Source organism: Lineus longissimus, chromosome 5, assembly GCF_910592395.1.
Source record: "Lineus longissimus chromosome 5, tnLinLong1.2, whole genome shotgun sequence".
Lineage (NCBI taxonomy): Eukaryota > Metazoa > Nemertea > Pilidiophora > Heteronemertea > Lineidae > Lineus > Lineus longissimus.
The window spans coordinates 11,335,480-11,347,720 of NC_088312.1; the positions used below are offsets into that span (position 1 = coordinate 11,335,480).

The 12,241-nt window shown below is 40.2% G+C and overlaps 2 protein-coding genes across 6 annotated transcripts; one reads left to right on the plus strand and one right to left on the minus strand.

The window, feature by feature from the left end:
• The first annotated feature begins 248 nt into the window (after positions 1 to 248).
• Positions 249 to 5,056, plus strand: LOC135487875 (myoneurin-like). 4 transcript variants are annotated; one of them, XM_064772060.1, is made up of 5 exons: positions 249 to 374; positions 769 to 1,407; positions 1,730 to 2,296; positions 2,834 to 3,017; positions 4,052 to 5,056. In XM_064772060.1, the coding sequence occupies exons 2-5, from the start codon at positions 778 to 780 to the stop codon at positions 4,072 to 4,074; spliced, it is 1,404 nt and encodes a 467-aa protein (XP_064628130.1). In that variant the 5' UTR covers positions 249 to 374; positions 769 to 777; the 3' UTR covers positions 4,075 to 5,056. The 4 variants fall into 4 exon arrangements, with proteins under 4 accessions (XP_064628130.1, XP_064628129.1, XP_064628126.1 ...); XM_064772059.1 differs by lacking the exon at positions 2,834 to 3,017; XM_064772056.1 differs by lacking the exon at positions 4,052 to 5,056 and having other exon boundaries at positions 2,834 to 3,479.
• Positions 5,057 to 6,397: 1,341 nt separating this feature from the next.
• LOC135487877 (sal-like protein 1) lies at positions 6,398 to 12,095 on the minus strand. Of its 2 annotated transcripts, none has more exons than XM_064772064.1 (5): positions 12,014 to 12,095; positions 10,003 to 10,669; positions 9,099 to 9,641; positions 8,513 to 8,865; positions 6,398 to 8,297 (listed from the first exon to the last, which is right to left on the minus strand). In XM_064772064.1, the coding sequence occupies exons 2-4, from the start codon at positions 10,648 to 10,650 to the stop codon at positions 8,524 to 8,526; spliced, it is 1,533 nt and encodes a 510-aa protein (XP_064628134.1). In that variant the 5' UTR covers positions 10,651 to 10,669; positions 12,014 to 12,095; the 3' UTR covers positions 6,398 to 8,297; positions 8,513 to 8,523. The 2 variants fall into 2 exon arrangements, with proteins under 2 accessions (XP_064628134.1, XP_064628133.1); XM_064772063.1 differs by having other exon boundaries at positions 8,513 to 8,868.
• Positions 12,096 to 12,241: the final 146 nt, after the last annotated feature.

Below are 12,241 nucleotides of genomic sequence, written 5' to 3' on the forward strand. Positions count from 1 at the left end.
TCCTGCTTTTGCCTCCTAGCGGAATTTTAAGAAACCAATTTGTCCTTGGTTGATCGCGAAAACCTGCTTTCCCGATTTCACTTTCCCATTAATATATGGTAACTAAAGAACTGCTATAGGACGGATACAGATACATCAATTTCATTAGCTCTCTTTTCTTGGTTGAGGGATAAAACGAGTTTTTATGATTTTGTAATTGTGGGTGCATCAGGTCCAAAACTCCTTTAGTTCCCCTGATTTCGTGCAATCCAGTAAATCAAAGTACCAGAAAAAACTAATTTGTAAAATTTTACCTTTACTTTTTAAACAATTTCTGACAAACAACTGAATCGATTTTGTCCGGTTTGGGGTACAACACGATATCAAAGAATCCGGTAATATATAACAGCAAAAACTTAGATATTTACGATTCCTTTATAACTTTAATCGGCTTCGAAGTGTGGGAGAAAACCTAGCGTGAATAAAATGTACACAAGAATCCATGTACATTTTGTACACAAAGTCAGAGTCGCAGTTACAGCTTCAATAAATACATACCATTACATAGTCTTCGAATGTTAATAGTACCAAATCACCATGGACATAACCTAAGATCACCGTGGCAGATTTTGTATATGTAATGAGCTGTAGGCCTATCTGTAATCTGTATTTTCAATCAAAGATTTCCAAGAAAGAGGTTCATGATTATGAAATGAATTGAATAGAAAGAAATGTCAGCATGGTCAGATGGATGTCAGTGTCATTTATATCTAACTTTCTCTATTTCAGTGTATTGTGATGAGCACAGAAACAATGGCTGGTGCCACACAAGAAAACCATGTGGAGGAAAACGAAAATATGCAAATGAAGTTGCACAATAAAGGAATGATGTTGACAAGAGCATGGACAGAACTCTTTAGTTTTATAACAATGTACCAGGCAGAATTAACTGTAAAAGAAAATGCCATGGAGATTGCCGAGAAAGAAATAGGTATTCGAAAAAAGCAGCTTGAAAGTATCAAATCGTCAGGTGATGCAGAAAGTGAAGAGAGACAAATATTACGTGATGAAATTGATTCAAAAGAGAAACAGTTGACAAAAAGCCAATCAGATCTTTTGATAAAGGAACGTTTGCTACAAAGAGTGGAATCGGATTTATCCAGTAATGCAGAACTTTTAGAACAATCGAAATATGATCTGTTCAATCGACAGGATGAATTGGTGCGATGTAAAACTGATTTAGAACGTTTGAAATCTCAATTGACTATAAAAGAAGACCAGATACGAATCAAAGATACTCTGTTAATGAAGTTAGAACATCAGCTTATGAAGGAGAATTCTGATCTCAAGGAACAGTTGTATTTGGAAAAGAAAGCCCATCAGAATACGAAGATGAATTTAAGAGATAGTCAACAAGTTTTTGGTCAAGTAAGTTATAGTTTCACCACTTGTGTTGATTGTGAAATGGTATTGTTATCGACAGATAACGATGATTGAAATTCACGACGCACTTGGGTATAGGCCACGATCTTGTTTAGCCAAAAGTGTGTTTTTGAAAGTGCTGATGGATAAACCAGAAGTACTTGTCTTCTGGGTGAATAGTTCAGACAGTGTAGAAAAAGTGTCAAATGGTTTTTTCTGACTTGTTCAGGTGACTGCATTCAATTATTCTAGATCTAAAGTAATTTGTAGGATATGCATAGTATTAAGGAAAACCAACCTCCTAATTCCTCTGTTATTCTTATTTCAGTCATCCTCATCACCTTCCGCAATGAATCTCCCAGAATTTCAAACTGCCATGGACCTCTCAGTTGAACAAGAAGACTTCCAACCCTCGAGTGTTACAGTGACATCTAATCAGATATCTGGTATCGATCATGCTCAGCCAACTGGAGATACGATTTCCATGTCAAGAAAACCACATTCCAGATCCTCATTCCCCATTTACAAGCATCAGAAAAGGATGGGACCAAGTGCCAAATGGTCGAACTGTAACTCAAGACCAACAGCACTTTCTACCAGAACAAGGTCTTTCAGCACTGGTTTATCTGGGCCTAATGACACTCCAGATGATTCCATTCCAGCTCGAGAGAGTGATGTTTTCTTCCCACTACAATTGTCACCAGAAGAAGATTCAAAGGAGGGAATCTTAGCTTCAACATTCCAAAGTGACTCAGAAATAACAAAACCGGTGCCTATCTCCCAGCCTTTTCAAAGTGAGCACCTGATGAGCACAAGTGCCAGCGGCGGTTTAGATGCTTCAGCCTTGGTGACACCTCATCAGATGGATTCCTCTTCTCAGTCTGACAATGAAAAGGTAGGCATTCGTTTAAACCACTGTGGAGCTGTGGCCTGGGGCTTGCTTATTTTTGAAATGGCCAGTTTGATTTGGGGACCTTGTACATCTGCTTGGTGGTCAGAATGTAAGAAAGGAGGGAGATTGACTTTTGAAAGTAATTTGCTGGGGGGGGAAGGGGTTGGGGTGATAGTTCCCAAGTCTCCACTGGATTTCCATTTTCCGACTGGAGCGGATCTGGATAGATTTGCACTCTGTCCCTTGACTTGATTGTCAAGGGTGAAATTTTACTGCTTTCAAGAATTTGAATTTTAAGATCCAAACTCTTGTGTTTTGTCATTACTGGGGATCATTATTTCATCAGCGTCATCTGCAATGTAGCTTTTTATTCAGCTTCCATATAGCTCCTTGTTCAGTATTGTTTTCAGTTCTGTCTGTCTGAGAGGTGTGTACATGTAGCCAAAGACTTTTAAAGAGCACCAGTAAAAAATTATCATATCCTCAAAAGAATATGAAATACAAAATACATACAAGAGTTTTTCATCCTTGTATTTGCAGTTATCAAATAGATGGCCAGACTCGGCTCCCAGACAGACAGAAGGGTCGGTAGTCAGTTTGTCTCGGACTTGTGATATCTGCTGGAAGCCGTTTCTAACAAAAATGGAATTAAAGTTTCATATGGCACAACACAAACAAGAGGGCTACACGTACCAGTGCAATATTTGCTCGAGACTTTTCAATAGTACGTCTGCTTTGGGGTCGCACAAACGGATCCATTATGACGAAAAGCCGCATAAGTGTCCGTTTTGTCATCGTGGGTTCAGTCAGAAATCGACATTAAAGTCACACATGAATTCTCACTCAACGAAATTCAAGTGTACAGTGTGTGGATTGTGTAGCTCGACTAGGTACAACTTCGATCGTCACATGAGAAAACACAAGATGAAAAAGCTTTGATTTTCAGAAGTGCCGTATTCAACGGACAATGAAATCGACAATTTCACACAGTAAACCCAGAAATATTCTGATGGGGGAAATCTTCATACTGTACATGATCTATAATACTATTTATAGTGTATATGAAGCACTTAAAATCAGCATGAATTGATTGAAAATGATTTACTAATAAAGGAGTATTGATTTTAACGAATCATTTCTTTAATTTATTATTGCATATTTACACCTTCACGGCTGAACCATACAGATCTACGTGAACCGAACTCCCTGTTAGTTATTCCTAAAAAAACTCGATGCAATCACCTTCTTCAGGACAGTTTCCATGTGGGGGCTGAATAGCTATCCATCAGGACTCACTGTTAAGTGATTGGGGAATGTTTTTGGGGAGGGGTGAAGGTGCCAAAAATGAGGTACATGTAACCAAATATAAGGCAGAGTCTTGGTGGTAGAAGCTAGCACAATGTCGGGGGGGGAAGTAACCTGGGTCTGTACTCTCACTCGCGGCGTTGATGGTCCATTTTTTAAATTAATCGAAGTGCATTTTGTTGCCAAAAAATTGGTTAAGCTTTATTCAGAAGTTACTGCACTTGCTGTGCGGGGCAACTGAATCTTTGCCCTCATTCCTTGCTGACTAAAGGAGCAAGCAAATGTCATCCAAGCAACACTTTGGATCTTGCGAGACGTGATTGGTTTTGCCATAGATAGTTGTTTCACCTTGTCTGTTGTGCGCAGAAAAGATACACAAGTGATTGCGCCCACTTGGGGATTGAATCAACCTCTTCCTTATTACTCTTAAATGTACATGTTCTGTCTTTACAGATGCAGCTCACCGGACTAGGTGAACGGGACAAATTTGGCATCAAACAGGGTGAATATGACCTGATGTGTCCAATCTGTGCTGTTCTCAAGGAATCCAAAGCCGAGCTTGACATCCACATGATGGACCACACGGAAGAGAAACGATTTTGTTGCCACATCTGCGGACGGCGATTCAAATTCCGAGGTGCCCTGAGACGCCATATCAATGGATTGCACAACCAGATTAGAAGACACAGATGTGAAATATGTGATCGGGGTTTCAATGCCGCTCACAATCTTAAGTTCCATCTGTTGACGAAACAACATCGCCTTAAAGCGCTGTGTCAATATCGAGAGAACCGACCAGATACTAATGTGACCACAGACTGAAAAATGTATGACACTGCAAGCCTTGATTTAAAGGCCTACGTTGTTCATTAAAAATGTTGAATTTGTAATTGAATTTAAAAATGTCCAATTGCGAAAATACATACTAAATATAAATGTCAACATTGCCGTTGTGTAGACTGATATACAAATACTATGAATACCAAGTTTAAAGAAATTTGTATTCATAATAACTGCACTACGGCATTGTGTATTAGTGCATTTCTATTTAACTTGACCACAAGTGATTACGAACGGCGTACCCCTTTAAATGGCCGGGCAGCAAACCTTGGTTTGACGGACACCAATCACTCTGTTACACAAGTTTAAGCTGTAAGACCTATCACCCGGTACATTTTCCATATGTCGGACTTGAAATGAGTGGTGGAGGTCACCCGAAAAAAAGTAGTATGACAGAAAGGCTTGCATAGGATGCTAAATTTCTGGTCAATGCAAGATAACCTGCAATTTTGAAATATTCTCAGAAAGTTGGATCTCTGTACAAAAACTCCACCCCAAACCTTTGGCCAATGCACATTAGTTTTGGCCCTTCGTTGTGTAGCTCCACTCATCCCTCAGAATGGTATTTATTTATTCTGGGTTTTGTGATCTCTTGAAATGGAATAAATAGTTTTTATGTTAGGAAAATATTTGTCTTCGTTCATGCTTTAAAAATACAGTAGAGCCGCTCTATTTATAAGGACACTCTCAGGACTGAAAAGAGCTGTCCTTAATAGAGAGGTGTCCTGATTAGAGAGGTCAAATTGACTGGAAAGAACCAATTTGGGACTGAAACTAGTGTCCTTAATAGAGAGGTTTCTGCTTAGAGAAGTTCCACTGTATATCAGGGTTCTGGACCTCTACACTGTCAGAAATTTAATTATGTGCCACCTCTCCCTCCTTTAACTGGTAATCATGCTTTATGCCGTCTCTTGGGTAGTCCAAATGAAGTCTATTGAAAGGACATTGTACATCCATTTAAAAAACCAATTCAATATGATGTCCGTACTCGTGGAATGAATGTGACAATTCCAGAAGAAGCTAAGTAAATGCACATATAATTGCTTTGAGTGATGGGGATTGGGTAAGGTTCTTTTATAGATGTTAAAGCATGGTCAATCACACCTCAGGCCTGGATTCCAACAACTGTCTGCTGTATGGTCTCCCCGGAAAGACCATTGCTCCACTACCGAGCAGCCCGGATCATCAGCAGAACTAGAAAGCATGACCACATCGCACCTGTCCTCCACTGGCTCCCTGTTAAACAGACAATACAGTTTAAGATACTCCTGCTGTGCCTCAAGGTGGTTCATGGTATGGTACCAGCTTACCTGTGAATCTCAAGTGTGTGGACCGGCCGCGTGACACCATATCGTTATCTGACACCACATTGGTGTGCACACGATCAAGAACCAAGTTTGGTAACCACTGCTTTTCCTCATGCGGCCCCTGCTCATGGAATGCCCTGCCGAAGCACATCAGAGACTGAATCTATCTTGGCCTTCAAGAGCCTTTAAAAATCCTTGCTTTTCAGTACTGCATTTGGGGGAGGTAGCGCTTATAGCAGATTTTATCTGGATTCTGCACTCTATATAGGACATTATTGTCTTGTATTGTATACAGACAGCAGATGGCAGTCCCTTACCCTTAAATAGCAGACCAGAAAACCCACTGATGAGCACCACCTCAACGTATGAGTGAGGGGGTGTTTAGGGTATGGATCATATGGATAGTAAATTTAAGAGAGAATGATTGGTTATGACTGTCAGTCATGACACACCAGAGGAATACCTGTTACTGACTATACAGGCACGTATAGCCAGAAATCTGTCAAAATTGATATCCAAAGACTTGCGATGTTGTATTTCCCTTGTAGTGTCCTCCTAGTGAGTGTGACATCCCCATGTATGACAAATCGCCACTTGCGTGTCTCGAACCCAAAAATATGATAACTAGATTATATTTTCTATAAATCATTTATTGACTTACATCATATGGATAGAATATTCCTTTGAGGACTTTGAATCTGCCTCATGATCGGCAGAAGTTTCAAAATATCCAGATTTTGAATCTGATTACGCATGCTCATGAATGAGATCATTGGTGTTCTTATTCATGCGCATGTGTAACTGGGAACAAAATCTGGAAAATTTGTTCCAACTTCCGCCAATCGTGGCGTTTATTCAAAATCCTCAAACAAGTATTACTGGATCAACAGCTAGTGAGCCTGGCCCAACATCGACTAGCAGCAGCCACTTCTTAATAGTTGGCCTACTAAAGTAGACTTTAAAACAAAATAACATCGAGATGGAGACAGAAGCACTCAGAAAAATTAACTAGATCTAAAATTATTACACAAGACTAATAAGCACGATACCACTTCAACAGAGCTTCCATGCAAAATGTGAGATAAAAATTTTCATGATTCTTACTTTTGGATTTGACCCAAAGCCAGTTACAGGTGATTGTCTAGGCCTACTCTGTTCCGTCAAAAATGTGAACAATATTGCTGTGCAGTATACAGTATACAATACAAGTATGTACATAGAATTATTGACTATTCCTTACAGAGCAGGTCGGAATATAACATCATTATTATGGCAGTCTGGAACCCTTACAGTCATGAGTAGCCAACAACTCTAACATAGTCGTAACGTACTGTAGGAACCTCACTGAGGTTTCCATGCATGTGTGCAGACTCAAACAAATTGGACACACAGAAGCTTTTTACACTTAAATTGTGTACAACAGTGCACAACAAACCAAATCCACAGCCTCTGAAAGTCGTCACAGACATGTACTCTTCTTGAGAAGGTCCAAACCAGATCAAAAGGATCCTGGCACAGTTTATCATAAATCTGGTTGGCACAATAATTTCATTAATGCTTGTAAAATAGGCACATGAATCATAGTTATTACATGAGATTAGCAGGAACACTTCGAACCTTAAAATAGATCTCTTCCACTCGATGAACAGTAATATTTTCAAACCTGGAAAGTAACCGACAACCAAAAACACTAGAGGATCATAACTCTCACTCTGTAATCCTTGTGTGCAAGTGTAATCTACCCTGACGTGTCATCTGCATCCTTAAAAAGACGTACTAACTTATTACGTTTACATATTGGCACATATAGAATCCTCTTCCCGCACATATTAGGCTTCTCACCCATGAGTTTGTTTTGAACTGATCAAAATACACTACCCAACCTAGACTAGTTAATTGGTATCAGAATGCTACACTGCAAGTCTTATCTTCAACAAGCATAAGTGTGACAGGAGTGAATACTGTAAACCTGAAAATTTTCACAACTTTAAATGTTAGTGATTTTGACCTTTTCGGGATTCACGAGGATTAAATACAGTGTTTAAGATCATAACTTAAAGGTATATGCATTCGAGAGGAAATTTTCACGAGATGAAATTTGGCGTCTGACCCTCTATTAGCGAAAATAGTAAAAATTAAACTGTAGTGAAAATTTCTAGGTTTACAGTATCTGATATTGTGGTAGAATGTCCTTTTGTCGTTAAAGTGACGACAACAGACAACTTTCAAATGAGAGGACACGCTGCCGCATTCTCAGGCCCACAGTGCATTGTTGTTGTCCAAAATAAGGCTGACAGAATAACATTGGCCAAATATGAGCACACAATGTCCAAACAAATGCATCCATCTCGGAACATGTATGCACGGTTTCTTTGTTGAATATGACTTCTCCACAGCATGCAGTCTGTGCATTTACATGAATATTTTCACTGCTATGTGCATCATCGATACTTGTACATCAGAGAATGGTGATATTCGTTACTTCAGTATGAAATTTCAATTAATACTATTGGTCCCCACATCTGTCATTCCACCGAACTGAACAGACAAGTCTGAAAATAGAGAGAGAAAATCATATCAAGGCAATGTCTGGATTAGTTTGATTTTCTACGTTTCATCAAGATTTGTTGATCACGTTGGATTTATACCACCTTGACACAACCAATGCTACATTCTAACCCAATCATACGCAGTTCAAATACCACGACAACTTCTGAAGTGTAGTACTCTCTGCTGCCTAAGAATTAGTGAAAAGGGATCAACACACCTGTGTACATTTCAGTTTAATTCAGGATGTTCTCTCTTCAGCTGCATTAACTTCTTCCTACGGTGTGTCGTAGTATTCAAATGAGACTCAAAATTCTGTTTGGTGAGACAGTGCGTCCCGCAAATATTACAGGAATACGGCCGGTAGGACGAATGGACTCCTTTCACATGCGTCTTCAGGGTTGACCTCTGGAGGAATTTACGTCCACAGACTGTGCATTGGTGAGGTCTCTCCCCCGTATGAGACAAGAGATGGAGCTTGAATCCACTTGGCGTGAACAGCACCTTGCCACAAATGCCACATGTGATGACTTTTCTGTCAGAGTCCTCCACTTTTATGTTCGGTTTTGGGTACTGCTGAAAATATATTGATGATTGTGAATGAAAAAATATCCAGATGTCTGTGTGATAAGTCATAAATCACACAATCCCAGTTAGGGCGTGCAGAAGACCCAGGTGGGCACCAGAAAACCGCAAGGCTGCCCCCAGCACCTTGGTACAAAAAAACATCTTTAGCTTTTTGTTTGTTCAATGGTATCGAAGTTTTATCATCAACTGGAGAAAATAAAAATAAAATAGCAGCTTACCTTTCCATCTGAATATGCTCCGGATGAACTAGCCACTGATGTTATATCCATACTCCCAAGACTAGGCACATTCAACACTGGCACGACGGACCCAGAAACCGAGGTAGGACTTTTCAAGTTTGTGTTCAACTGCATCTCACCATAAGTGGACATGTCTACGATGGCAGTTTTCGAGTTTCTTTCATGACTCATGCCAGTAGTCAATGGAAAGAAAGTCTCGGTGGAATTGTAAGAAGTGTTGGGTGAACTAATGGCAGTATTGGTCGCACTTATGCTAGGTTTTGATAATGGTGATGATATGGGCGGCGATTTCAATGGAGAACCCAATGGTGTCCAAGCTGGAAAGACTGTACACTGGTTGGATGGATGTGATATAAATGAGTCTAAGTTTGGCCCGGTGCTCGGTGAATTAGGTGTTTTGTTGCTCCCATGCTGTGGTATGATGTTTGATAAGCCAAAATCGTCCCTTACAACAGAAAGGTCCAATGAAGGTGTGAAGTCAGGAATTTCCATTGTGCTGCGGGAGGTGGCACTGGACAGAGTCTGAAATTAAAATATTATTTTAAAATAGTTTTAAAATCTATTCAAAGAGTGTTTGCATAACATTCTAAAAATGTATCTGAAGGTTCCTCAGATTAAGCGTAAGTCAATGTAGTCCTTTTTCGGCAAGTGATTTTTATTAGTACTTTGTATCAGTAAATCACAACATAAAGCACTAGTACTGTTCTCAACCTTGGTGTGTCATTTTTTACATAGATGCAGACTATACATGAAGATTAGGTAAAGCATGAGTATGAAGGCAAGAGACAAGCTCTATTCAAAATGGTGAAGGGAAACATGAGAGCTCCTCCTGTTATCCAAAGCTTCAGGCTACCCCTCTTAGGGTTTTAAAAACAAAACTTACATGATCCGATTTGTCTTTTTCTCGCAATGATTTCTTTGTTACTTCATGTGCCCTCTTCTCGAGTTCCAGGGCTCGCAAACTGAAGTCCAATTGCTCTTTTAGTTCTGCGTTCTCCTTCATCAGCTGGTTTTGTAGTTTATTTAAAAGTTTATCCTTCACCTGCACCTGTTCGTTGGTCAAAGCTAACTCAGATTTCAATCTTTCACAATCGTTTCTAAATCGCACCAACTCCTTTTGTGTTTCACTGAGTTCTGATCGCGAATTTTCAACCATTTGGACATGGTTTGATAAATCTGATGAAATTTGTTTCACAGTCTGTTCCGAGGCTGAAAGTTCTAACTGTGCTCTGTTTAAGAGTCTCTCCTTCGCTTGAATCTCATTCCTTAACTGTGTGACTTCTTCACTGCCCATCTCTTCAACTGGTCGCATTTCTTCCAATTGTCTTTTGCGAATATCAACCTCTTTTTCTGCAATTTCGACAGCGTGTTCTTTTACCATGAGTTCTGCCTGGTATTTTGTCAGATAACTGAATAATTCTGACCACGCCCTGGTTAATACATTGCCTTTACTATGAAGTTCCTGCTGCATGTCATCCAACTGAAGGCATCTATTTTCTTCTTGGGATTCTGGCATGCCTCTATATATCATCACACAGTGACCTCACGATCTGAAAAATTTAAGTACAAGATAGAATGGAAGTTTGAACAAGGCATTCTGTATGTCGTATGCATGTGAATGTACCAGTGCTATCGGTATACACAACACATGCACTACCTATGCAGTAGAGCAGCATAGGCCTTTGCTACGATTTTGATATGTACTAGGCTAATAATATTTTCTCGGTGACAGTCTTAAACGCAAGCAGGTAGGTATGACTCTACGTAATAGGCCTCTCTACACCATGCACACTACAGTAGTACAGATGTTCCGCGCTAATTACTGATCGGCTCTATCTTAAGATTGCGCTGCGCGTTTTATCGACCCTATGATTGCGCGGCCATCTCGACATCGCGCAAGGCCGGTCCTGCGTGTTTTTAGGATCTGCGCTTTTTTTGGATCCGAGTTTATAGTCATTCCATGTCGATTCGGTGGTGGTTTTTTTACATTATTATTGACGGCAATATTGAATTTTTGCTACACCACTACCTACCCATCTATGGGGCGCTTATAGTTGGAAATAATCTAAAATATAGCAATAGAATTTTGTTCCGAATCATGAATATTTGAATACTAGAATGACACAATGCACACTTTTTGGCATTGAATTAGGACACCTCTGAATTCAAGGACAGTATGAGTAGCCCATTTCTCAGTCCCAAGGGAAGGGTGTCAATAAAGATGTTAAAACTGTAGTAGCAGGTCAATTGTTGTTCCAATATCCACAACATTTTTGACGAGACAGCCACCCATATCATGACCGACGACCATGACCTATGCAAATTATATTAGAATCGTCATAATATATTCACTCATTAGAATACTCATAAGAATATTTGGATACACTCCAGGACCTACAGAGAGAAGTCCGCGCAGCACAATCTTACGACCAGCACAGCATAGGCCTAAACCGCCTTGCGCGATCTCGAGATGGCCGCGCAATCATAGGATCGGTAAAACGCGCAGCGCGATCTTAAGATAGCGCAGATTGGCAAATTGCGCGGAACATAGACAGTGTCAGTGCATGAGTGTGACAGCGTCTTTATTTAAATACTCTTCTTGACTTCACTTTAAAGGCTAGAGGCCCTTACACCAGGCGGAGGAAGCCATTGGATGCTGGCCATGTTTGGGCCAGCAGTGGCTTCCTCCGCCTGGTGTAAAAGGGTCTAGGGGCCTATCACTAATCAGTAGGCATCACTCAATGATCAGGGTCAGGGACAGGGAGGGGGGAGGGCTTTTGACTGGCACTTTTCGAAGAAATTAGGCATCGCATTTGCAATTCAGCTGTATGTTGAGAATCTTTATTTGATAACATTTTAATTCAACACATAACCCAGGGAGACAACTTGCTTACAATGGTTTATTTGATGCCAAAACAGCAAAAACATCAAGAAAACCCTTCTGGCTTCTGCATTTTTCCATCTGAGGTTTGACAGGGATTTTCGGAGTTGACAAGTTAGTTGGTTGTGTCTTTCAAACTAGACTTTGATTATAATGACCCATCCCGAACTTCAATGAACGTGAGCGAGGGAAGGAGCACACGGCTGACTCTAGTATTCGAGAATGCATGCACCCTTAAGTG